The 26383-nt window shown below is 44.3% G+C and overlaps 1 protein-coding gene across 3 annotated transcripts in view; it reads left to right on the top strand.

Moving 5' to 3' along the window:
* Window positions 1-8891, top strand: part of LOC117354450 (retinoic acid receptor responder protein 2-like) — a 47498-nt gene extending 38607 nt beyond the window's left edge. For all 3 annotated transcript variants that reach the window (XM_033932027.1, XM_033932025.1, XM_033932026.1), the window contains exons 3-4: window positions 3875-3970; window positions 8647-8891. In XM_033932027.1, coding sequence (XP_033787918.1) covers window positions 3875-3970; window positions 8647-8802 — 252 coding nt within the window. In that variant the 3' untranslated portion in view covers window positions 8803-8891. The remainder of the gene's footprint in view (window positions 1-3874; window positions 3971-8646) is intronic.
* The last annotated feature ends 17492 nt before the right edge of the window (window positions 8892-26383 follow it).

The raw sequence follows: 26383 nt of genomic DNA, 5'->3' as shown, positions 1-26383 counted from the left end.
CCCCTTCCCTCCGTGTACTTCTAAATCATGGTCCCCCCCAAAGGCCTGTCCCCCCTTAAAGGTCTGCCTGTTCCCCCTTGAAGGCCTGCACCCCCCTTGAAGGCCTGTCCCATCCCCTTGTAGGCCTGTCCCCCCCTTGAAGGTCTGCACCCCCCGAAGGCCTGCACCCCCCCGAAGGCCTGTCCCCCACTTGAAGGCCTGTCCCACCCCCTTGTAGCTTCTCCCCCCCCTTGTAGGCCTGTCCCCCCCTTGAAGGCCTGCCTGCCTGCCTTTCCCCCCCTTGAAGGCCTGTCCCCCCTTGAAGGCCTGCACCCCCTTGAAGGCCTGCACCCCCCCTCGAAGGCCTGCACTCCCTTGAAGGTCTGCACCCCCCCGAAGGCCTGTCCCCCACTTGAAGGCCTGTCCCACCCCCTTGTAGCTTCTCCCCCCCCTTGTAGGCCTGTCCCCCCCTTGAAGGCCTGCACCCCCCCCAAAGGCCTGCACTCCCTTGAAGGTCTGCACCCCCCCAAAGGCCTGTCCCCCCCTTGAAGGCCTGCCTGCCTGCCTTTCCCCCCCTTGAAGGCCTGCACCCCCTTGAAGGCCTGCACCCCCCCCTCGAAGGCCTGCACTCCCTTGAAGGTCTGCACCCCCCCGAAGGCCTGTCCCCCACTTGAAGGCCTGTCCCCCCCTTGAAGGCCTGCCTGCCTGCCTTTCCCCCCCTTGAAGGCCTGCACCCCCCCCCGAAGGCCTGCACTCCCTTGAAGGTCTGCACCCCCCCCCGAAGGCCTGTCCCCCCATTGAAGGCCTGCCTGCCTGCCTTTCCCCCCCTTGAAGGCCTGCACCCCCCCTCGAAGGCCTGTACTCCCTTGAAGGTCTGCACCCCCCCGAAGGCCTGTCCCCCCACTTGAAGGCCTGTCCCACCCCCTTGTAGCTTCTCCCCCCCTTGTAGGCCTGTCCCCCCCTTGAAGGCCTGCCTGCCTGCCTTTCCCCCCCTTGAAGGCCTGCACCCCCTTGAAGGCCTGCACCCCCCCCTCAAGGCCTGCACTCCCTTGAAGGTCTGCACCCCCCCCGAAGGCCTGTCCCCCCCTTGAAGGCCTGTCCCCCCCCCTTGTAGGCCTGTCCCCCCCCTTGTAGGCCTGTCCCCCCTTTAAGGCCTGCCTGCCTGCCTTTCCCCCCCTTGAAGGCCTGTCTCCCCCTTGAAGGCCTGCACCCCCCCTTGTAGGCCTGTCCCCCCCTTGAAGACCTGCCTGCCTTTCCCCCCTTGAAGGCCTGTTCCCCCCCTTGAAGGTCTGCACCCCCCCAAAGGCCTACACCCCCCCTGAAGGCCTGCCTGCCCCCCTTGAAGGCCTGCTCGCCTGCCTGTCACCCCCTCACCCTTGAAAGCCTGCTTGCCTGCCCACCCGCCCCACCCTGAAGGCCTGATGCCCCGCCCCACCCCGAAGGACCGCTCGCCCCCCTGGCCTCCCGCACCACCTATGAAGCAGCCGCAGCAGGATCGCGAAGTCAGTGTCAGCGATCCCTGCGCTGCTTCCTGCGCCACGGTCCCGCCCCTCCTCTGACGTCAGAGGAGGGGCGGGATCGCGGCGCAGGGATCGCTGACGCTGACTTCGCGATCCTGCTGCGGGCTGCTTCACAGGTGGTGCAGGAAGGTCAGTGGGGCGAGCGGTCCTTCGGGGGTGGCGGGGGACTGAACGGCAAGGCCGGGAACACCCCCTTAGGGCTGGCACCCGGGGCGCACCGCCCCCCCCGCGGTACGCCACTGCAACTACTAAAGCTGTATTTCTTCCTGAGTCTTATCTATGTCAGCTTACTGCTCCCCCTTCCTATGCTGAATGATCCGTTCAGCTCCTCCCATCTCTGTTTAAGGCACCATCTCAAATTATTTTCTCCTAACATCCCCTCTCTCTGAGGGTTTTACAGGGAGGAGATAAATAGTTTAAGGGGTCTCATGGGCAGATTTTTTTTTACCTCTTTGCAATCCCCTTTGTTTTGGACATAGCCAATTTTTTCCTCTGCACTAAACTTTGGCCAGAAGCTAGGTGGAGTCTCAATATTTATCATTTGCTTCTTATCTTTCCTCTTAATACCGGACACACTGTCATTATCACTGCAGGATCCTCTCTAAGGGCTTTTCCAGAGGATTGCTGTCTGGGGAGGTCTTTCACTTCTGCTTTACCCCCCCCTTCTGGCCCCTTGAGCTACCCCGCATTCAACAGAAATCTTTTGCTTCGTCCGTCTCTGGCCACGCCCTTCGCAGGACAATGGAAACACAAATAAGGACTCCCTCTCGCTTCATGCCCCTGGTACGTCTCACAGAAGAAACTCAAGCCAGATCTGGACTCAACCCTATTCTTTCCCCTAATATAGATATATACAATATATATACAAATGTACAATGACAACTTTCTTTCCCTATTACAAAACACAGCGTGGTAACCTTATAAACAAGACACCGTAATATACAATGCGATAGAAAGAAAGAAAAACACATGCAAGAACAGCAGAACAGGCGAGTCTGTACAGATTTGAATTAGTTTGATCAGTCCTTCCCAAAAGGACAGGTAATTAGTTAAATCGGTCCTTCCCAAAAGGACAGGTAATCTGTGGGGTTACCAAAACCACCACTATGGACTTCCCAAAAGCCCAATATAAACTCACAAAGGGTCAAAAACCTCAAGAGACTTGCCAAAAGCCTCAGTAATCAAATAAGGGTGTGGAAGAGGGCAGAGACCAGTGAGCACTAGAAAACAGATACTCACTTAGACCCGGCACCAAAAATCTCCACTCCTGAGTGAGCCCCCAGTTGAAATGACCAGGTCCCAATTTGTATTAGCCTCGTTCTGCTGTCCTGCAGTCACATACACCCACAAACACACATGCAAATAGGCAAAAAGATATATCTCTCTCTTCTTTTTTTTTTCAAAGTTTAAGCATTGGATTTTATATTGTATGCAGAATTATTCCAGGAGGTGGGGGGTTTGCCATGGGCAGGAGAACCTGGGATCCCTCCTGCCCGTATTTTAGGGGGGTGGGGGTTGCGGGGCTTGCGCCTCGGCAGGATGGGTTGGGCTCCCTCCTGCTGGTATTGTGTCGGGGGTGGGGGTGGATCACGATTGCTCCCCCGAACTGCCATGAACCGCGGCAGGAGAGATTGGCCATATCTCCTGCCGCGGGTCGGAGTTCGGGGGCCGATTGCGGCAGGAGACAGATGAGCCTTCTCTCCTGCTGCGATCATTGCGGTGTGGGGTTGGCAGGTTGCTGCAGCTGCTGAGCTGATCACGGCAGCCGCGATCAGCTCAGTGGCCCCTTTTCGGAAGTTATACCTGTTTTGACTTCGTTTAAGTCAAAACATATAAGTTCCGACTGGGCAACCTGTTAAAAGTTTTGGTTATACTTGCTGTATGACTAAGTCTAGGTCGGCCTACCTCCCGCCCTTTCCACTCCTCTAAAAACGCCTCTTTTCACTCTAGGCATTTAGAGGCAGGGGAAATGCCTAAGCTGGTTTTAGATATGTCTAAAACCAACTTTGATTATCAGTACTTGGATGATCTGGCTTTTTGATCGTCCAAGTACAGATTTAGGCCACTTTTTGGACGTGGGTTTTTTTTTTTTTATATGAGCTCCATAGTCTTCCAAACATATCAACATACATTAAAGACCCGATTTCTCTGAGGATTTTCTTCTGTTCTATATTTCTGTGGAAAATGACTGACTTATTCATCAAGGCCTAAATGCTCTTTCTTTTATTTAAGATTTCAACCAAGAAGTTCAGCAGATGTGATCCAGAAATCGTTGCTCAAGAGCCTTAAGAATCATTTGTATATATGTTAATTTCTATGACTGGATGTGTAATCACAAATTATTTTCTGCACTTTTTTTTCTCTCTCTATTTTAGCGGGTATTGCACTGCGTTGCTTGTTTTGGATATAAAAATTCAGAAGACGAGCCAGCAGTAAAGTTTGTAGACTGTGGTCCAACAGCTCTACCTGAGGTGATGTCCACCGTTCTTTCTTTTTATTTATTTCAAAAAGATTCTATTCTGCACTATCCCAAGTTTTAGGCAGATCACAATTCAATTAACTCCCTCTGCTAAATATATCTACTAGTAGTTAGCCAGACAGGTGGGTGTAGAAAGAGGTGGAGTTTCGGCGTGGAGGGGTATTTTCGATACTGCGTCTAAGTCCGACTTTGGATGTATCCTGATAGCCGTCCAAACATCAGGGTGAGGAAACATCCATTTTCGAAACTACTAGACATCCCCCCCCCAATTTTTTTTTTTTTTTTACATGACCTGTTTGGACATCTTGGCCTTTAGGAATCTAACTTTTTTGGCCATTTTCAAGTACAAAAATGTCTTAATTCAGAGCATTTGGATATGGGAGGGGCCATCACAGGAATGGATTGGCCACATAGATATCCCAACAGAGCAGTGGGACACTGCTATGAACTTCACATAAAGGGGGTCAGATGTCTATCTCACCATAACCCCTTCTAATTTATGGTGAGTCCCCCAAAACCTACTATACCCACCTGTGTACCATCCCAATAGCTCTTTTGGCTGCAGGTGGCACCTATATACATAGTAACATGTTAGATGACAGCAGATAAAGACTCGAATGGTCCATCCAGTCTGCCCAACCTGATTCAATTTCATTTTTTTCTTCTTCTTCTAAGCTAATTCTGGGCAAGAATCCAAAGCTTTGCCCGCTACTGTGCTTAGGTTCCAACTACTATGGCAGTATAGTGAGGTTTGGGTGGTTTTTGATGGACTTAATACCATAGATGTTATGGTTAGAGTGGCTTAAGGGCCCAGATCCTCCTCTCTGTGGTTCACTAGCCCAGTGGTTCCCAACCCTGTCCTGGAGAACCACCAGGCCAGTCGGGTTTTCAGGATAGCCCTAATGAATATGCATGGAGCAGATTTGCATGCCTGGCACCGCCATTATGTGCAGATCTTTCTCATGCATATTCATTAGGGCTATCCTGAAAACCCGACTGGCCTGGTGGTCCTCCAGGACAGGGTTGGGAACCACTGCACTAGCCCACCCACCAGGTAACTCTACACACCTGATGCTCTACTGGTTTTCCACCTACCAGATGCTGCTATTCTAGAGCCAGGTCTGTACATTTTTGGTTGATGGAAGGGGGGTCAGTGAGCAATGGGGGAGTGCGGGGTTGTCTTACCTTGATGCACGTAGTGGTCATCTGGTCAGTTTGGGCACATTTGTGGCACTTAGATGCTTCTACAATAGGTCTAGCTCTAAACGTCTAAGTTCTGTCCAGGACGCCTTGCAAAGCATTCGATTATTGCTGCAAGACGTCCAAGTGTTTGGTAGTATTATCTAATATAATAAAACGCTAAGCCAAGCATACGCACTCCCACATGTGTGCGTCTGTTTTCTGTGAGATGTAGGGCACCTGAGGTAGGAGTGCACATGCGTGCGAATCTCTCTCTGGCCGGTCGTCGGCGTCGTCTTCGTTCCTCTCCCGGCACACCCGAACCCCTGTTCAGTCTCCCATCCGACCCTACCTTCGGCTCCCTTAGTCCCTTGCCGCCGCTCCTCTTCTCTTCCCGCCCTGCGGTCCCGACAAACGTCCTTACTCCAGCAGGGGCCGCAGCACTCTAAACACGGTGCTTCGCGGCCTGCTACTGCCCTGATTTGCTCTGCCCAACATAGGCAGAGCAAATCAGGGCAGTAACAGGCCGCGAAGCACCGTGTTTAGAGTGCTGCGGCCCCTGCTGGAGTAAGGACGTTTGTTGGGACCGCGGGAAGGGGGCGGCAAGGGACTAAGTTGGCTGGTAGTGCTGTTTTTCCGTGATGGAGGTCTGCGCGAGCTCTCCCAGAGCCTGGCCCGCACCAAGACGCGCTCCTACGGCACTACAGCTAACACGCGAAAAGAAAACAAAAGAAAATAAAGAAAACGTTGGCCCCCACTGAAGAAGCGGAAGATGGAGGAGGGGCGTGAGGAGCCGGAGAGCTGTATGTAAGTGTGTGTGCGCGTGTGTATAGCCGAGGAGGAAGTGCAGCAGGAGCAAGGAGGTGGGGAGAGTGGATTTCCCCTACTTGGATGTCAGGCATCAAGAGGATTGGAGTAAAAGCTTTGGTCCTGCGATCCTCACTCTTTTCCTGGGGCTACTGCTGGACAGGGGGGGAGCAGGACGTAAAGGAGGAGAGCTACTGCTGGACAGGGGGAGCAGGGAATGGGGGGGTGCTGCTGGACAGGGGGAGATAAAAGGAGAAGGGCTACTGCTATATGGGGGGAGCAGGGAAGGGGGGGTGCTGCTGCTGGACAGGGAGGAGGTAAAAGTAAGGGAGAAGGGCTGCTAGCACCCGTTAATGTAACGGGCTAAACAACTAGTTATAAATAAAGAGATATAAATTTTAGTAGTAATTTAGAGGAAAAAAGTCAGGAGGTTTTATTCATGGCTTTAGCATGGTAAGATAAGAGAAAGGGAGCAGGTTAGATCAGTATATGGCTATCTATGTTTTTGACTTGAAAGGAGTTAGCCACACATACAGTGTTCCATAAATATGAGTGATGCAAGAATAGATTTGGATTTAGCTCATGCATTTCTGGTAGCTCGAGGTACAGTAGGTATTTCTCTGTCCCCAGAGGGTTTACAATTTAACCTCCCCCCCTTTAATCAAGCTGTGCTCGAGGTTTTTAGCGTGGGCCGGAAGGTAAGTGCTCCGATGCTCACAGGAATGCATCAAAAACTAAGCTGCTTTGGATCGGACCTAGATTAGTTAATCTCCCTACTAATATTACAACTTGACTTCACTTCTAGAGTTTTGGGTATTATTCTGGATTCCTCTCTCACTTTTAATGGCCAGATAAATTCCTTAGCAAAGAAATGTTTCTTTAGTTTGTGCATGCTGAGGAAAGTCAGGTCACTATTTTATCAGGAACATTATTTATTACTGGTACAATCCACTGTGTTGGCCCAATTGGACTACTGCAATTCTATTTATTTGGGTATTAAACAGGGCAGTTTAGATTGTCTCCAGTTAATACAGAATACAGCGGCCAAACTTATTTTTGGAAAGAGAAAGTACGACCATTGCTGAGAAAACTTCATTGGCTTCCGGTCCATCATAGGATACAGTTCAAGTGTGCATGTGTGGTTTTCAAACTCCTTTATGGAATATTTGACTCTTTGATTCCCCTTAGTGGGAATTCCTTTAGATCCTGCTATTCAAGAATTACAACAATTCACAAATTAGCATTTCCTTCTCTGAAAGGTATTAAATGCACTGGGAAGCTTAGTAAATCTTTTACTTTTATTTTTTTATTTTTTTTTTAATTTATAGATTTTTGCATTCTTACAATATTTGAATTGTACATATTATATTCAATTAATACATGAAAATTGTGATTACAAATAATTCATCTTATCATATAAAATATAACCCTCCCCTTTTTTCATTTCTTATTTCCACATAATATACATTCCCCTCCCCACTCTACTAATGTGCTATGAAATCTGATCATTGGAATAGCGGGTCAATGGTTCCCAAATTTTCTTAAAATTATGAATATTTCCCTGTTGTAATGTTATTGTTTTTTCCATTTTGTATATATGACAGACTGAATTCCACCAAAATGTATAATTTAATTTGGGATGATCCTTCCAATTTTGAGTTATTTGTTGCATGGCGACCCCTGTCAATATTAATAATAGTTTGTTATTATTTGCTGAAATACTTTTACTTTTAAATTGTTGAGAATTTGGAATGGACTTCCAGATTCTCTAAGACGGGGTAGATCATTTATTTCAATTTTGAAAAAGTTTAAAAACCTGGTTGTTTTCACAATAGTTAATTTGATTTTAGCTGTCGATTGGTAATTTTAAGCAATTCAACACACTTTTTCTAACTTTTTCCATCCATCTAATCTAACCAATTTCTGTTTTTATCCCATAGTTTTTACTTGTTATGTTTCATTTTTTAACGAACTATAAACCGAGTCGAGCTCCTTAGGGAGTAGATTTGGTATATAAAATGAAGATTAGATTAGATTAGCATTTGCCATACTAGCTCATGCTAAAAACTTCTAGCGCAGCTTGATAAAAGGGGCCCCTGGACCTGAAGCAGTGGAGAGTTAAGTGACTTGCCCCAGAGGTCAAGGGGCAGCACTGATATGTGAACTAGAGAACGACACGGGGGACAAATTTTTCCCCGTCCCCGCAGGATCTCAATTTTCCCCGTCCTGTCCCCGTGAGTTTTTGTCGCTGTCCCTGCCCCGTTCCAGTAAGTTCTGACTTAACCGCACAAGTCTTGAACCCTTATGATCTTTAAGTGTTTGAGGCTTGTGCCGATGAGGACGGAGCTTGCAGGAATGGGGCAGGGACAGGAAAAGAACTCGCCGGGAGGGGACAGGAAAATGAGCTCCCACGGGGACGGGGAAAAATTTGCCCCTGTGTCATTCTCTAATGTGAACCTGGTCTCCGGAGTTCTCAGTCAATAACATAACTTAAAAATATATTTATATACCACAGTACCTTAGGAATTCTATGCTGTTTACAAAAGAAAATTGAAACAGTGACAATTAGAATAAATGACCTAGAAATTACAAAAATTTTAACAATTAGTTTACTTCTCTTATTCTGTGTTTTGGGTATTCTTTTTTTAAAAATTTATTGCTACTGCTATGCATTTATTATAGGAGAGAACGAGCCAGCAACAGCAGCGATGTGAAACTGTGCAGAGTACAATCTCTGATCGTTACAGACTTGGTGGGCTAACCATCCTGGCTAAAGAACCTTCTTCTGATCACAATATGCCTATTGAAATAGAAAACGTCGCCCTTGCTTTTCAATAAAAACTCTAAGGTTTAAACCAAATGAAAATGTATTAGTACCTATCTTATCTGTAGAAGAATAAAGCCATTTTTGTCTGTTGTCTGGCGAATGCAGTGTTTGGTCTTTATCAATTTAGAGGCAATCGGCCCTTAAATGTCCTTCCAAATCATATACATAGTGCTGTGAGAAATGAAATTTCTAATATATTTCTAATAGTGTTAATCGGTGTCAGGTCAAAAGCTCGCCGGGACAAAGGCGCGCGCAGACAATTGAGTGCAGTGCGGAGGCGCGCGCCAAAGAAAATTACTGTTTTTAGGGACTCCGACAGGGGGCGTGGGGGGGAACCCCCCCACTTTACTTAATACAGATCGTGCCACGTTGTGGGGGCCTTGTGGGGGACTTGGGGGGTTGTAACCCCCCACATTTTACTGAAAACTTCACTTTTTCCCTGTTTTTAGGGAAAAAGTTAAGTTTCCAGTAAAATGTGGGGGGCTACAACCCCCCAAGCCCCTCACAACGCCGCTGCGATCTGTATTAAGTAAAGTGGGGGGGCTCCCCAACAAAAACCCCCGTCGGAGCCCCTAAAAACAGTAATTTTCTTTGGCGCGCGCCTCTGTCTTGCGCTCAGTTGTCGGCGCGCACCTTTGTCTTCCGCGATTATGTCTATGAACCGTGTTAATTATTGCAAGGTATTATAAAGGTGATCGCATATACTCTTTAAGAAAAAGAGTAACGTAACATACGTACATAACCACAGGGATTCATTAATAAAGTATGGTTGTGAGAACTGAATAAAATATTAATAAAAGATGGCAACTAATACAGAAAGTATTAACACATAAGGCTCCTTTTACGAAGCCGCGTTAGCGGCTTTATCACACGCACCTTTTTAGCGCACGCTAACCCCCGCGCTAGCCGAAAAACTACCGCCTGCTCAAGAGGAGGCGGTGGCGGCTAGCACGGCCGGCAAATCAGCGCACGCTATTACGCGCGTTAAACCACTAGCGCGGCTTCGTAAAAGGAGCCCATAATTTCATTAGAGAGAATTTGTTTAACCTTGTATGAATAAAGCAGTAAGAAATATTGCTGAATCAGAAGAAGGGAGGGGGGGAGGGCATTCCTGGGACAGAAAATACAAAAAAAAAAGAGAGAAAAGAATCATAAAATGGATTACTTTAGCTTCCATAATCTGTAAAAATGTTCCCTTTATAATCCTTTTTCAGAAACATAGCAGTGTAACTAGAGATAAAAATACATATACATTTATGTGTCTGGTCCAAGGGGGAAAAAAAATCAATTTTTTGTTGAAATATACATGCACAAATGTGTACCACAAAAGAAAATCAAAATCAAGTCAAAAATAGACATACAAACAAAATAATATTTTTTTAAAATTAAAGAATCAAGCCCAAATCAAGAGAAAGTGGAAACGCCTGAAATGGCATTTCAAGAAAAATAAGAATAGTGGGAACACCCTACAGTTCCTTAGGACCCTTTTTAATATCCTAACATAACAAAAAAGTCTTCTTCTGTACCGCATAACAGTAATGATACATGCGGTTTACAAAAGTAGGGAGACATTCAAGATGGATACATTCAGTTACCTAAAAATGTGGTGAACATATAGGTTTTTAAGTGTTTCCTAAACTGTTGATATGACCCAGCATTAGAGATCAGGGAATTTACATCTTTATCCCAAGAAGCTGCTTGATAAGCTAGAAGATGGTGGTATGTCTTATATTTACATCCTTTGACTGAAGGGAATGAGAAGACTGTAACTACCGTATTTTTCGCTCCATAAGACGTACTTTTTCCACCCCCAAAAAGGGAGTGGAAAAGTGGGTGTGTCTTATGGAGCAAATACACCTTCCCCCCATCTGGTACCTTTTTAAAGTTGTGGTGATCCAGCGCACTCTCCTGATGGATGGATAGCTTTGGTAGAAGAGCGGCGTGACGCAGGAGCACGACCTTTGCTCTTGCTGCCTGGTCCTGCGCCAAGACAGGCAAGAGGGCAGACCATGGGGGGAGGGGGAGGAAGGAGAGAGATACTGGTTTGGAGAGGAGGGAGGGAGAAAAGGGAAGGATAGGAGATTGATGCCAGACCATGGTAGGGGGAAGGCTAGGGGAGGGAAAGAAGGGAAGAGAAGGAGAGAACAGAAATACCAGATTGTGGGGAGGGAGGAAAGAGATGCCAGACCATGGAGTGAGAGGGGAGGGAACTGTTAGGTATTTCTTATAGGCGCCTTGAAAAAAATTACAGACACACTAAGAGTGCCTTGAACTGAAAAATTTGGAAACCACTGCACTAACTCATATTGTTTTTATGCAGTAGGACCACATTGCTAATGCTAACAGTAAAATAACACATCTTAATGATAGTCCAAGTTGATAACTTCCCCCTAAGTTTTGGCACTTACAAATGCAAGTTGGTATTTAGAAGCTAACTGGGAAATTCTATCTATGGTATCTAAAGTTAGGCGCTAATTAAGTGCCCAACTTTCAGTGTATTCTAATAGATACAAGGCACCAAAACAAATATGAACGGTGAAATCAGTTAGCTTAGCAGGGTTTATAAAAAGTTTGGATAATTTCCTAAAAGGGAAGTCCGTAGGCCATTATTGAGATGGTTTGGGGAAATCCACTGCTTATTCCTAGGATAAGCAGCATAAAATCTGTTTTACTACTGGGGATCTAGCTAGGTACTTGGCACCTGGGTTGGCCACTGTTGGAAACAGAATATTGGGCTTAATGGACCTTTGGTTTGTCCCAGTATGGCACGGAAGGGGTGGTAAATTTGTGCAACGTCTTCCTGGTGGAGTTGGTGATGACTAAGACTGTATCTGAATTCAGGAAAGCCTGGGAGAAGCATGTAGGCTCTCTAAGGCAGGGCCGCCATCAGAGCAGTACCACCAGTCCTGCATTCAGGGGCCTGGAGCTGACAGGGGGCCCGGGCTCCCCCAGGGTCCCAGGCCACAGTCTAGGGGGAGGGGCGGTCCGCCCCACGTGGACAGGAGAGAGCTGGACGGGGGACCCGCGGAGTTCAATACATCTCGAGCCACGAGGCTCGTCTTCTGTTCCTGCCTGCCCTGCCGCTCACATATAGCCCATCGCAAGTGTTCACCGATGTCAGCGCTGACGTCGGAGGGAGGGCTTAAGCAAAGCCTGCCCTCAGACGTCAGCGCTGACGTCGGAGAATACTTCCGTTCGGCTATTTGTGCGCGGCAGGGCAGGCAGGAAGCAGAAGACAAGCCTCGCGGCTTGAGCTTCGTTTTGCTGAGAAAGTTGCAAAGATGGGCTGGGAGGCAAACACGGAACACAAAAGGGGGGAGGGAGTGCGTTGCTGAGGTGGGGGAGGGAATGGGTTTTTGGACACAGAAGAAATGGACTTGGGAGAGAGGAAGGGAGGGAAAGAGATGGTTGTGTACACGGGGAATAGAAGAAAGGAGAATTTTTGGTCATAGGGAGGGAGTGAGGTACAGATAGTGGCATACCAGGGTGGGGGGGGGGGGCGGTCTGCCCCGCCCCGGGTTTACATCCCAAGGGGGTGCACAGCTGGCCACCCTCCAGTGTTCTCCCTAGGCCGGCAAACTGCGGTTCTTTAGCCACTTGAGTGCCACCGCCGCCATCGGGAACAGGCCGGCGCCAAGTTCTACCTGCTTTTCCCTGTGGGGCCGGCCAACTTTCGCCACTTGCGTCAATTCTGACGTCGGAGAGGACGTTCTGGGCCAGCCAATCGCTGCCTGGCTGGCCTAGAATGTCCTCTCCGACATTAGAATTGACGTCGGGTGGCAAGAGTTGGTCGGCCCCGCAGGGAAGAGAAGCAGGGCGAACGTGGCGCCGGCCTGTTCACGATCGCGGCAGTGGCAGCCTATTCCCCAGTGGTGGTGGCAGCATTTTCCCAATGGTGGTGGCATAGGGGAGGGCAGGGAGAAAGAAAGAAAGGGGGGACAGGAAGCCAGAAAGAAAGAAAGGGGGCAGGGTGAAGCAAAGAAAAATGGGGCACGGAAAGAGAGAGAGAGAAAGACAGACATACAGAACGAAAGAGGGTGTGGAGAGAGAAAGAAGGGGGCAGGGTGAGAGAGAGAAAACAGACATTCAGAAAGAAAGGGGGTATGGAGAGAGAGAAAAAGAAAGAAGGGGCAGGGTGAAACAAAGAAAAAGTTTGGGGAGGGAATGAGGTCTAGAGGAGAGGAAGCATACAGGAGGCTGGAAGAAATATAAGAAATATTGGATGCACAGTCAGAAGAATAAAGTGCAACCAGAGACTGATGAAATTACCAAAGGTAGGAAAAATGGTTTTATTTTCAATTTAGTGATCAAAATGTGTCTGCTTTGAGAATTTATATATGCTGTCTATATTTTGCACTATGGCCCCCTTTTACTAAACCGCAATAGCGTTTTTTAGCGCTGGGAGCCTATGAGCGTTGAGAGCAGCGTGGGGCATTCAGCGCAGCTCCCTGTGCTAAAAACCACTATCACGTTTTAGTAAAAAGGGAGGGGGAATATTTGTCTATTTTTGTATAGTTGTTATTGAGGTGACATTGCATAAAGTCATCTGCCTTGACCTCTTTGAAAACCCGCGGAATATAAATGATAATTAACATTTTCTCTGCGTACAGCGTGCTTTGTGTTTTTAAAATTTTATTGTTGGTAGATCATTTTGACTTGGCCACAAAGGTAAGGGGGAGGGAGGGAGGGGAACTGCTGAAAGACATCTAATAATCCTTGAAGGCTTGACTGTGCAGGGAATTATTTTTGTAAAATCATGTTTTGTTATATGACTGGCATTATTTAGACTTTATTTTCTATGAATGAATAGAATGAAAATGATATAAATTACTTGCTTGTTTTTATGTGTGTGTGCTGAAGGAAAGTGGAGAGAGAGTGGGCTGAGGACGCTGAAGGGAAATGGGGAAGAGAGAATGGGGAGAAGACGCTGATTTATAAATTGACAATTGTACAGAATATTGTTTCTTTTTTATATTCATCCATAGCTGCATGTTAATGAAGTGCTCATATGCACTTATTTATCATCATAACATATACATCATCATTAACATGCAGCTGTGGATGTGTAAGGACAGGCTGAGGAGGATGGATGGGAAGGAAGGAAGGTGCACATATCAACATATCGTACATTTTTAACATGCATGATGCAGCTATAGGCAAGCAGAGGAGGATGGGATCATACAGATGTGTATGTTCAGATATGCGCTCAGATGTGTAGTTTTTTCTGATATATTTATTAAGCTTACAGTATTTATAAAAACACATTTAATACTTGTTACAAAAAATATTGTGCAAATGTGATCTACTTCTGGCCTACAAAGGTCAAAAGAAATCCTTAACTGAGATTTTACATTCAAAAGTGAATTATAGCTACTAGCACTATTATTTATTAGTTATTTATTATGCAGATGTTTGTTAGTTTGTTATTAGTTCAGTATTAGACATATGTTAGTTTAGAATAGATAGGTATAGATTAGTTTAGGTTAGGTTAGGGCTCTGCTGAAAGAGTCTACCTTGACGTGGTTGCAGGCTTACAAATCTTTTGGTGAAAGAGTGTGGCGACAGAGAAAAGTATGTGTGTATTCGGCCCATGGAAGAAGGGGGGGTCGGGGGGGGAAGGGGTGCGTGGGGGGCCCAATAGGATTGCTCAGTAAGGGGCCCAGAAATTTCTGATGGCGGCCCTGCTCTAAGGGAAAGGAAGAAATAAAGATGATCAAATTGTCTTTAATTGCTGTAATTTTCTCTGTTTCTATCTTTCCTGCACTGTACTCTATGGGCCTGATTCTGCCTCCATCTCTCGGCCAATCAGGACACACATTGTAGGCGTGTGTTACGCATCTATGGAGATGCTTAGGGATGCTTAAGCACACTCAAGATGGAGTGTGGGCATGGCTTTGCCCTGAGGTGGCCTTGGGCTTGCTTAAGCGTCCCTACATGTTTCCATAGGCGCGAGACAGACACCTTAAATGTAGGCCTGTGAAATGCTACCGAGATCGGCGGCCTAAAGAGAATAAGGCCTTGTATGTTTTTCTCTAAGCCTTGTCTAGGGCATTTTTTTTTTCCTTATTGATTTTTTTTCCTTATTGATTTTTATTTTGAGCAATATTTATTTAACTTTCAGGTAATGCAAGTTCAGGAGGAGGTAGAACGCCAAAGTCCAAGTAAATAAATAATGGCAAAAGTACAAATCCAGTAAACGCCAATATGGAATATTGATATCTAAACTGATCTCACTGGAAGGGTAAATTTACAGCCCTTAAATAAGTGGATAACCGTAAACCTGTTACTAGATTGGTGCAAAATGAAAGCTCACACAATTGGATAAGTTTATAGCTATGCAGTGAGCAGTACAAAAACACACACGAAAAAAAAACAACCCAAAAAACTTGTAATCACTTAAAACAAGTGGCAAAAAAAAATAGAACATGGCCTACGCAGCTGCATCGGGGATTGCCTGGAACAGCAAGATTGAAAATCTCTGACGAAGTGGCACCGGAAGGATCAGCGCAGAGAAGAGGGCAGGGGCCTCCTACCCTCATTATGCCACCGGGTTCTGCTATCAGGAACGAGTGTGCACTGTTTGGTAATTACATTAGTGGAGTCAGGTTGACCTATAGTGCTTTTCGGAAAGAAATTAAAACTGTACTATTTGATAGATTTATTTCCTAAATAGAAACTACAAAATGTAATAATTCTTTAATAATTGCAAAATTCTACTCTGATTATCCTTAAGAAATATATTGTATATTTGCTATTTGTATTTTGTACTTCGCTGATTGTCCAGCTCTCTTTGATGTAAACTGCCGAGAAGTCGTCAGATTCTGGCGGTATAGAAGAATAAAGTTATTATTATTATTATTATTATTATTAAGCGTATGCGTTATTATTGGCAAATGACAAAATGGCCAGAAGAAAATGAATAAAACGGAATCTCCCGTAAATGATGTGTTTTTCCTGTTTGTTTCCGTTTGGTAATGATTTGCAGGGTATGTCGCTGATGTTTCCTAAGTCATTGGAAGCAACAGCCCATCCCTATTTGTAAACTGGCTGTTTGTGTTTATTGGCATTTGATATACCGTCCTATCATGGAGAAGTTCAGGTTGGTGTACGATTTTTTTTTTCTATCAGGTACTCTTAAGTATTTTTTTTCTATCGGTCCCGGCAGGCTCACCTAATCATGGTACCTGGGTACTGTTCCTGCCACAGTGCATCCATATCCACATTCATTCTTGGGTGTACTTTAGAACAGGCTCTACGTCAGGGGTGTCAAAGTCCCTCCTCGAGGGCCGCAATCCAGTCGGGTTTTCAGGATTTCCCCAATGAATATACATGAGATTTATTAGCATACAATGAAAGCAGTGCATGCAAATAGATCTCATGCATATTCATGGGGGAAATCTTGAAAACCCGACTGGATTACGGCCCTCGCTGAGGGACTTTGACACCCCTGTTCTGCATCAACAGATAGAATGAATTGAAAAGATTTTAATAATGATACCGTTAGTTAATATCTTCTTGTGTTTGTCTTGTTGAAACATGTTTAGCATTTCTAAAATATGTATATGCATGTAATTTTGTAAACCACATAGTTATTATGCGGTATATAAATTTTTAAATAAATATTGGGATGTATCAATTCTGATTTCCGTGTTCTGTCTAAAAGGGGGCTGCGTGGCTCTTCAGCTTGGAAAAGAGACAGCTAAGCGGAGAAATGATAGAGGTGTATACACAAGAGTGGGATGAAATGGATAAATAGGGGACAGTTATTTACCCTTTCAAATAGTTCTAAGACTGTGGGTACTTGTAGAAAATTGTTAACACATTTTTCCAACTAATCAGAGGAAGTGTATTTTCACTCAATGTACATCTAAGCCAAGGAATTTGTTGCCAGAAGATACAATCAAGGCATGTAACGTAGAAAGGGAAGATTAGGTTCTTACCTCAATAATTTTCTTTCTAGTAGAAATGCATATGAGTCTTGAACCAATGGGTAATTCACCTCTAATCATGAGTTGTATAGAAAATATCATCTTTTTTTTTTTTTGCTCCGCCTTCTCTATCTTCTCTGTGCACATGCTCCTCAGTTTGTCCCAAAGCAGTTGACAACTACTAGATTAGGAAAAAAAGAAAGAAGGGGCATGGGAACTTCCTGACCACACCACGCCAGCGCTGTGGGTACTATTGGCTCTGCGGCTTTAGGAGGTTTTCCGAAGGCCGGCATGCTTTCCCCTTCTCCCCAGCATAGTCCAACTTTCCCCTGGCCTTTCTTTCAAAACTAATTACAGCCTACAGAGGATCCCCGGTGCTGTAGCAATTCTAGCAGGCTGCCATCAGCCTCCACTGCACGTTCCCTCTGCAATGGCCCATCCTAGACCAAAACAGGACATGATGTCAGAGGAGGGGCAGGACCGCAGCAGAGGGAACATGCAGCAGAGGCTGACAGCAGCCTACTAGAATCACTACATCACCAGGGATCCTCTGCAGGCCGTAATTAGTTTTGAAAGTAAGACCGGGAGGCCAGGGGGAAGCAGGACGATGGTAGGGAAAAGGGAGAAACACGCCGGCCTTTAGGGGGCCCCCTTGTGTAGCTATGAGAAGTACACAGAGGAGGAGGTCCAAAGAGAGGGGCATATGCTGGACTGAGGGGGGAGGAAGGGGAAGAAATAATGGGTGGCAGGAGGGAGTGGCCATCTCTCCTGCCCTTTTTGGGAGGGGGAGGGGATGTTTGGAGGGGCGCCTGGCGCGGGGGTGGAGGAGGAGGGGGCATCCCTTCAGTAGCATGGAATATTCCAACTCCTTGGATTTTGGCCAGGAAGAAAGAAATGAAAGAAAGGATACACAGACAGAAGGAAACGCAACCAGAGACTCATGAAATCAATCACCAGATAGCAAAGGTAGGAAAAATTATTTTATTTTCAATTTAGTGATCAAAATGTGTCAGTTTTGAGAATTTATATCTGCTGTCTATATTTTCCACTATATTTGTCTATTTTTCTATAGTTACTGAGGTGACTGAGCTTGCGGAGATGGGGCGGAAACAGGGTTTTTAAATTTTAGTCCTAGTAGTTTGCCGGTCCACAAAATAATTCTTTTATTTCTGCCAGTCCACGGGTGTAAAAAGGTTGAAAACCACTGATGTAGAGTATGCCGGCTTTCTTTTTCGCCAAGCCGCGATCGCGTTGATCAATCTTCTCCTCTCTTGCAACTTCCTGTTTCCGGTTGCGTCAGAGGAGAATATTGAACAAATGAGCACCCGCACATGCGGCTGGGCGAAAAAGAAAGCGGGCATACTCTACATCTATGGTGAGATGGAGGGAGGGAGATGGCGGAACACTGCAGTCGGTCGGGTGTCTGCTGTTTTTGTATCACTGCCTGCCTGCGCTCACGTTCCAGATCCTCCTGCATTTTTAGTGTGCACAATTGACCTGATTCGAGCTATAGGTGAACATGGGGAACACGTCATTGAAAGGGAGGACAAGTTAATTGATTTATTTTATGTTCGGTTTTTACTACAGGGCAGAGGCACTGAAACAGATTCTCAGTGCAGTAGTAGTAGTAGTGGCAGAACTCTCTTCTGTCTTCATGGTGTTTCGCAGTACTGAGGCTTATATGGATGCTGCGGGGATGGTGAATGGGATGGCAGTGGCGGTGACGGGGTGGTGAAAGGGATGGCGGTGACGGTGTCGGGGCGGTGATGGGGCGGTGCAGAGGATGGTGGGCCGGGGACGGTGCAGTGACGGGGACAGATTTTTTCCCCATGTCATTCTCTAGGCCAGGTACTAGTGACCTGGATTGGCCACCCTGAGAACGGGCTACTGGGCTTGATGGACCATTGGTCTGAACCAGTAGGGCTATTCTTATGTTTTTTCCAGATTTCTAAAGCCTTGCTTTTTTTTGTGCATAGCCAAGCAATGTTAGTGCATCAATCACTTGGCTAGTTTGTATGGGGTTTTAGCTGATTTGCATGACCAGATCAGAAAATGGGCGATAAAGGGGGAAAACACGGGGTGAGCCCTTTCGTGCATCGAGTCAGCAAATACGACCATCGCCGAAGCTATCAAAAAACAGGTTTAGCGATGATCTCTGCCTTTAATGCATCTGGTCCTGAGTCTGTGTCTTCACCCAGGCAGAGCTGCCCCAGGCACCCTGGGGACCTCTGTAGCACCAAAGAAGCCTCCAAATAAACCCAAAATCCTAAAAAGAACAAACCGAGAGCAGAACAGATCAAAAAGACACCTTTAATTTGTGTGTAGAAGGAAAAACTGAGGAGCATGTACACAGAGCTGAGATGGAGGAGGCGAAGCCAAAAAAAGTAGATGATGCCTTCTACACAACTCGCAATTAGAGGTGAATTAGCCACTGGTACAAGACTCGTATGCCTTTTGCACTAGAAATGAGGTTAGAGAGGTTCCTGGGGAAGAGGTCAATAAATTATTAAATTTATTATAAATTATTAGTCAGGTAGACTTGGGAAACCCATTTTTTATCTCTAGATATCAGTAGTAAGTCATCTATTTATGCCAGGGCTGCCCAAGTCCGGTCCTCGAGATCTACTGGCAGGCCAGGTTTTCTGGATATCCACAATAAACATGCATGAGAGAGATTTGCATACCAAGAAGGCAGTGCAGGCAAATCTCTCTCATGCATATTCATTGCGGATATCCAGAAAACCTGGCCTACCAGTAGATCTCAAGGACTCGACTTGGGCAGCCCTGATTTATGCTTTAGGATGCTGCCGGGTACTTGTAATTCTATTCTATTTTTTACCTACCCTCCAAGGTTTACGAAATGCAGTACACAGCAATGACATATTCGTCTTTCTTTCCTATCTAACTTGTAATTCCTACCCTGCTTCCATTTTGTCTCATGTTTGTCTGTCAACCATTAGTACACCATTTATTTGATGTTTCATTTAAATTCTTTTAATTATCCTGTTAATTTATAACATTTTATTGAAGGAATCAAATAAATATACAATAATAAGATACAAAGAGATATTCATTACAATTAAATTCACAATAATAATATTTCCATACATATTTTTATCATTCCTCCAAAATATATTTCCATATACCTAATCCATTCCTTTCTGTACCCCCTTGATCCCTTCCCTTTCCCCCCTACCCTTCTCCCTCTTCATTCTTTTTATTTTATTTATAACATTTTATTGAAGAATTTATCCTGTTATTGGCGTTGTTTTTATTTAGTCATGTTTTTGTTTTCCCTATTATATTTTAATTTGTATCTCGCTTAGAAATTGGATAAGTTACTGAAAGATCCTCCTAGTTTTTGGCACTGGAGGAACCAACTCCATCGTTTAATTTTATTTGAAGTTAGGGAAGTAAGTTTCCTAGATGTACACATTTCTTTTTGAAAATTTGGGACCCATATATTTAAAAGTTTTCCTCTAGAGCACGAAGTATGATTATTAATATTAATAAGTGTCATCTTCCATTCATGGGGGTGCAGGGGTAAGATGGAATAGGTCATATAGAAATTTATATTGAAGGAATGACATAAATATTATGTAAATATAATTTATTATAATTTGATCAATTACTTCAATACAATGTTAATAGGAGGGAGGAAGGGAAGGGGGAAGGGAGTAGGGGGAGTAGGGGGTTGATATGAGTCATATGGAAATATATTTTGGAGGAATGGTAGAAATATGTATGAAAATATCATAATTGTGAATCTATTTGAAATGAAAATCTATTTGTATTATATTATATTTAATTATTTCCTTCAATAAAAATGTTATAAATTAGAAATTAGATAAGTGACTCAATCAAATTTTAATTAAAAAAAAAAGCAGAGGGTGGGCCATGGAAAGTAGCCTGCCTGTACCACCGGTGCCAGAAAGATGGTGTTCTCCCTGGAACATCAAATAGTGATTGTGGAAGGCTATGTGCGAAGCGGATGAATTAAGGAAATGCAAGCGGTAACTTGTGGGTAAGTGAATAAAAGCAATCCAAGTGCTCGTTCATCTTCTCATACTATCGCTGGAGGCGGGGCTACTGTTTCGTGGCCCACCTTGTATAATAACAGCACACAAAATGCAACCAAAATTATAACAAATTCTGATTCCAAGGAAATTAGTTCTGAAATAAATGTTTTCAAATATTAACAGAATCGTAAGTAAGAATGTTTTTGTTTAACATATAAGAGAAGATTATTTCATGTAAAAATAGCTTGATACATAAGGGAGCTATCAAAAACTTTCTTAAACTAAACTAAACCTTAAGTTTATATACCGCATCCTCGCCACAGAAGTGGAGCAAGGGGGAAAATAGAATTACATGTTAGAGAAGAGCAAAGTTTTCAATTGCTTGTGGAATAGTTGGAGAGAGCCCAGGTTCCACAACAGGATAGTAAGATCGTTCCAGAGACCTGTGATTTTGAAGAGAAGAGATTTTCCCAGTTTACCTGCATAGAGAATACTGCGTAGAGAGGGGAAGGATACTTAAGTTCTTAAGACATGCATGTTTAGAAAATGGGAACTTAGGGCTGCCGTGAGTAAATGCACCGAAGTCCATGACTTTGTAAGCGATCAGTCATCTGAGAATTTTGCCTAGAGTGAGAGGCCATAATATGCTTGGTCAAATATATTATACCTGGCCATAGATTATTTTATATACAAAACACGCCAGCTTAAATGTGGATTACCCCTGTTGGAAACAGGCTGACGGGCTTGATGAACCTTTGACCTGACCCATATGACATATTTCCTGTTATTTTGATGTGATATCTGTCTATGGTTATGCAGTTTGCTATAGAATATTATGTCATACTTGCTATTATCCTGTGTCAGGGGTAGGCAATTCCGGTCCTCGAGAGCCACAGGCAGGTCAGGTTTTCAGGATATCCACAATAAATATGTAGGTTTACCATATGGCTCCAGAAAAAGGAGGTCGGATTGAGACTTCCGGGTTTTACTTCCCTTGCTTTCAAAGGTAGATTTGTCTTTGTTTTGTTCTATTTCTATCATTTAAATTTCTCCAGAATTCTACTGTTCAACGGCTCCCCCTTCTGCTTCTATTCCTTTCTCTCCTCTCTTCTACCTTCCAAAGTATTTAGATCAATGCTGTCTTGTTAAAATGTTTATTTTATTTTTATTTTTCCTCTAACTCTACTTTTCACTTCTCTATTACCCTCCAGGTACTTTAGTTAGATTGTGAGCCTTCGGGACAGTAAGGGAATTTTTCAAGTACCTTTCTTATTTCTAATTTTAATGTATATTTTCTGTAAACCGCTTAGAACCTAACGGATATAGCGGTATATAAGAAATAAATTACATTACATTACATTAGCATCTCAAGGAGGCAGTGCATGCAAATCCCTCTCATACATATTCACCTACCTGTGGCTCTCGAGGACCGCAATTGCCTACCCCTGCCCTATGTCATTGGCTTTAGTATATTTTCACATCTTTATGTGTTATAGCTATTTTTGGTATTTCTGCCTGCTGAGGAATTTCTATTCATCTGTGCTAGTCTTCATTTGACTTCTTTTGGAATTATTTGGGTTTTGTTTCAATGTTTTGTATATGTTTTTATTATATATGTTCTATTATAAACCACTTTGGTTTAAGGCGGTATATGAGGGTAGTATAAAAAAAATTACATTTCTTCCTTGTACCAGGTTTACTGGCTCCTCCATGATGATGATCTTCTGTAGCCGTCACTTCACTCCTGGTCACCTGGTTCCGCGGAAACTTGGATTTTCCTGATCTCCCTATGGATGTTATGCCAAACCTCTCCATTGCTTTACAATAGACTGTGCTGCACGTACGTGATTACTACTGACGGTGGGGGGGTCTATGCATCAGCTATTTCCACATCTATTTATCTAAAAATAAATATCAAATCCAGGTTTCCATGAACATCGCAAGTGTAACAGAGTGTCGAAGTTCTGAATAAGAAAGTGCCTGTGGGAATTCCGAGAGATGATGTGCACGTGAGGATTCTCAGGGGATGGTGTGCACGGGAGGATTCTCAAGGTAATGTGCACGTGAAGATTCTCAGGGGATGGTGTGCACGGGAGGATTCTCAAGGTATTGTGCATGTGAAGATTCTCAGGGGATGGTGTGCACAGGAGGATTCTCAGGGGATGGTGTGCACGGGAGGATTCTCAAGGTAATGTGCACGTGAGGATTCTCAGGGGATGGTGTGCACGGGAGGATTCTCAAGGTAATGTGCACGTGAAGATTCTCAGGGGATGGTGTGCACGGGAGGATTTTCAAGATAATGTGCATGTGAAGATTCTCAGGGGATGCTGTGCACGGGAGGATTCTCAAGGTAATGTGCACGTGAAGATTCTCAGGGGATGGTGTGCATGGGAGGATTCTCAAGGTAAAGTACAAGTGAAGATTCTCAGGGGATGGTGTGCACGGGAGGATTCTCAAGGTATTGTGCACGTGAAGATTCTTAGGGGATGGTGTGCACGAGAGGATTCTCAAGGTAATGTACACGTGAAGATTCTCAGGGGATGGTGTGCACGGGAGGATTCTCAAGGTAATGTGCACGTGAGGATTCTCAGGGGATGGTGTGCACGGGAGGATTCTCAAGGTAATGTGCACGTGAAGATTCTCAGGGGATAGTGTGCACGGGAGGATTCTCAAGGTATTGTGCATGTGAAGATTCTCAGGGGATGGTGTGCACAGGAGGATTCTCAGGGGATGGTGTGCACGGGAGGATTCTCAGGGGATGGTGTGCACGTGAGGATTCTCAGGGGATGGTGTGCACGGGAGGATTCTCAAGGTAATGTGCACGTGAAGATTCTCAGGGGATAGTGTGCACGGGAGGATTCTCAAGGTATTGTGCATGTGAAGATTCTCAGGGGATGGTGTGCACAGGAGGATTCTCAGGGGATGGTGTGCACGGGAGGATTCTCAAGGTAATGTGCACGTGAGGATTCTCAGGGGATGGTGTGCACGGGAGGATTCTCAAGGTAATGTGCACGTGAAGATTCTCAGGGGATGGTGTGCACGGGAGGATTCTCAAGGTAATGTGCACGTGAGGATTCTCAGGGGATGGTGTGCACGGGAGGATTCTCAAGGTATTGTGCACGTGAAGATTCTTAGGGGATGGTGTGCACGGGAGGATTCTCAAGGTAATGTACACTTGAAGATTCTCAGGGGATGGTGTGCACGGGAGGATTCTCAAGGTAATGTGCACGTGAGGATTCTCAGGGGATGGTGTGCACGGGAGGATTCTCAAGGTAATGTGCACGTGAGGATTCTCAGGGGATGGTGTGCACGGGAGGATTCTCAAGGTAATGTGCATGTGAGGATTCTCAGGGGATGGTGTGCACGGGAGGATTCTCAAGGTAATGTGCACGTGAGGATTCTCAGGGGATGGTGTGCACAGGAGGATTCTTAAGGTAATATGCACGTGAGGATTCTTATGTTTTGTTTTGAACAGCAGCAGCAGTGGAGAGCTGAATTCAGAGCTATATTCAGAGCTGTGTGTGGTAGAAGAATACTCCAGTCATCCAGTGGTTTTGTTCCAGCGCTAGCCAATGCAAGAGAGATTAACTTTATTTTTACTGTGTGCACACAGGGTTAATTTTTGTTTTTTCAATCCTTACTTGAGATGTAGTTAATGTTTATTTGAATAATTTACTTGAATAATTTTTATGTTTAATTTTGTTTTGTACAATAAACTGTTAGTTTATATAAGGTATTAAAAATATTGATCTCTTTTCCTTACTGGTATTTTTGCTGGAGACTACACGTACCCTGAAGTTTCCTAAAACCTCTGTAGCAATAAGGTGGAAGTGAGCCTTGTCGTAGGGATTTTAACACCATTGTGACACATTTTCTATTTCTGTGCGTTAATACAGGGCTGTGCTGAAAGTAAGGGGTTCACCAAGCATTCATCAAGGAACGTTTATGACGGACAACGGAACATCTCTCCGATCTTTGCACTGATTCGTTCAGTCAGCAGTGGGGACGGACCTCAAACTTTCTCGAGGCAGATGCAAAGGATGATGCTAAGGGTTAGACGTGGAATTGATAGGATTATCAGTAGGCAAAAAAAACAGTGCACTGTTTATACTGGGAGGGTCAAAAGATGTTTAGCTGCTGCTAATTAATTCATTATGGGGTCCTTTAATTAGGGCACGCTAACCGATTTAACGCGCTAAGGGCTCCTTTTACGAAGCCACGTTAGCGGCTTTAGCATGTGCGACTTTTAATCACGCGCTAACCCCCGCGCTAGCCGAAAAACGGTAGCGGCTAGCGCGGCCGGCAGTTTAGCGCACGCTATTACGCGCGTTAAACCACTAACGCGCCTTCGTAAAAGGAGCCCTAAATTGGTTAGCACGCCTTAATAAAAGGAGCCCTATATTGGTTAGCACGCCTTAATAAAAGGAGCCCTATATTAACTCTGGACTTAGGGATATTTGGAGTATTGAGATTGGACAGACAATTTCTGAATCTCAATGGCCACGATTTTGGTCCTGGAGACTAAGATCTACAAGGTCAGCATCTATGAGTCAAACGTGGATGTTTTTGTTACATCGAGTTTTATGGACCCCAACACGTTTACAAAAATTAGATAGCACTAGATCCAATAGATGCTGGCATTGTAGAATAGAAGTGGGGACGATGGATCATTTAATTTTTTTTTGTCCCTGTGTAAATGCTTTTTGGAAACTGATATGGCCCCAAATTAATATATTATTAGAAAATCATGTAGGACTCTCATATGACACTATATTATTTGCTACAGCAATGACAACTCAGAGTCCGATTTCTGCAAACAATAATAAGTTATTATTAATATTGACAGGGGTCGCCATGCAACAAATTACTCAAAATTGGAAAGACTATACTAAATTAAATTATACGTTTTGGTGGAATTCAGTTTGCCACATATATAAGATGGAAAAGATGATAGCATTACAAAAAGGGAATATTCATAATTTTTAAAAAATATGGGGACCATTGACTAGTTACTCTAATGATCAGATATCTTAGCACATGGATAGTGGATAGTTTATGTTTGGGGTTAGGGATGGAAATGTATATCATATGGAATAGGAATATTGATAAAAAGGGGGGTATTTATTTTCTCTTATAAGAATATTTGATTGTAATTCAAGTGATATGTGAAATTGTCTTTTATTATGTATATTCACTTGATGAAAGAATTAAAAATGAATAAAGAATTTTAAAAAACAAAAAAAAAACAACAAAACCTGATTTTATGAAGATTAGGGTCAAAATTCAAGCCTGGGAAACAAAATCCCAACTCAAATGATATTCTCAAGGGACAATCTGGAAAACAGTGTTTCCTTTTTAAAGATGCTTTTAATCTTTAAATTATGTTCAAAGTTTATACTAGTTTTCCTTCAGGTTTCTACTTTTCCCTCCCTAATGTTCTTTCCATCTATGGTTCTTTTCTGTACTTTAAAGCATTGAATTGTAGTTCTATCCCTTGTGTATTAATTAGTCTGTAAGTCTGTCGGTCTAACCCATCATTTTTAAACTTTAAATGGTATGTCTAAATATATGTTTATATTTTTTTTTTATTAATGTTGTAACTCGCTTAGTAAAGTTCTGTTTAACATTTTTTATTAATTTTTTCA

The sequence above is a fragment of the Geotrypetes seraphini genome, chromosome 2 (genome assembly GCF_902459505.1).
Source record: "Geotrypetes seraphini chromosome 2, aGeoSer1.1, whole genome shotgun sequence".
In the NCBI taxonomy this organism is placed as follows: domain Eukaryota; kingdom Metazoa; phylum Chordata; class Amphibia; order Gymnophiona; family Dermophiidae; genus Geotrypetes; species Geotrypetes seraphini.
Note: the sequence above shows the minus strand (reverse complement) of the source record. Positions and strands in the feature narration are given on the sequence as shown.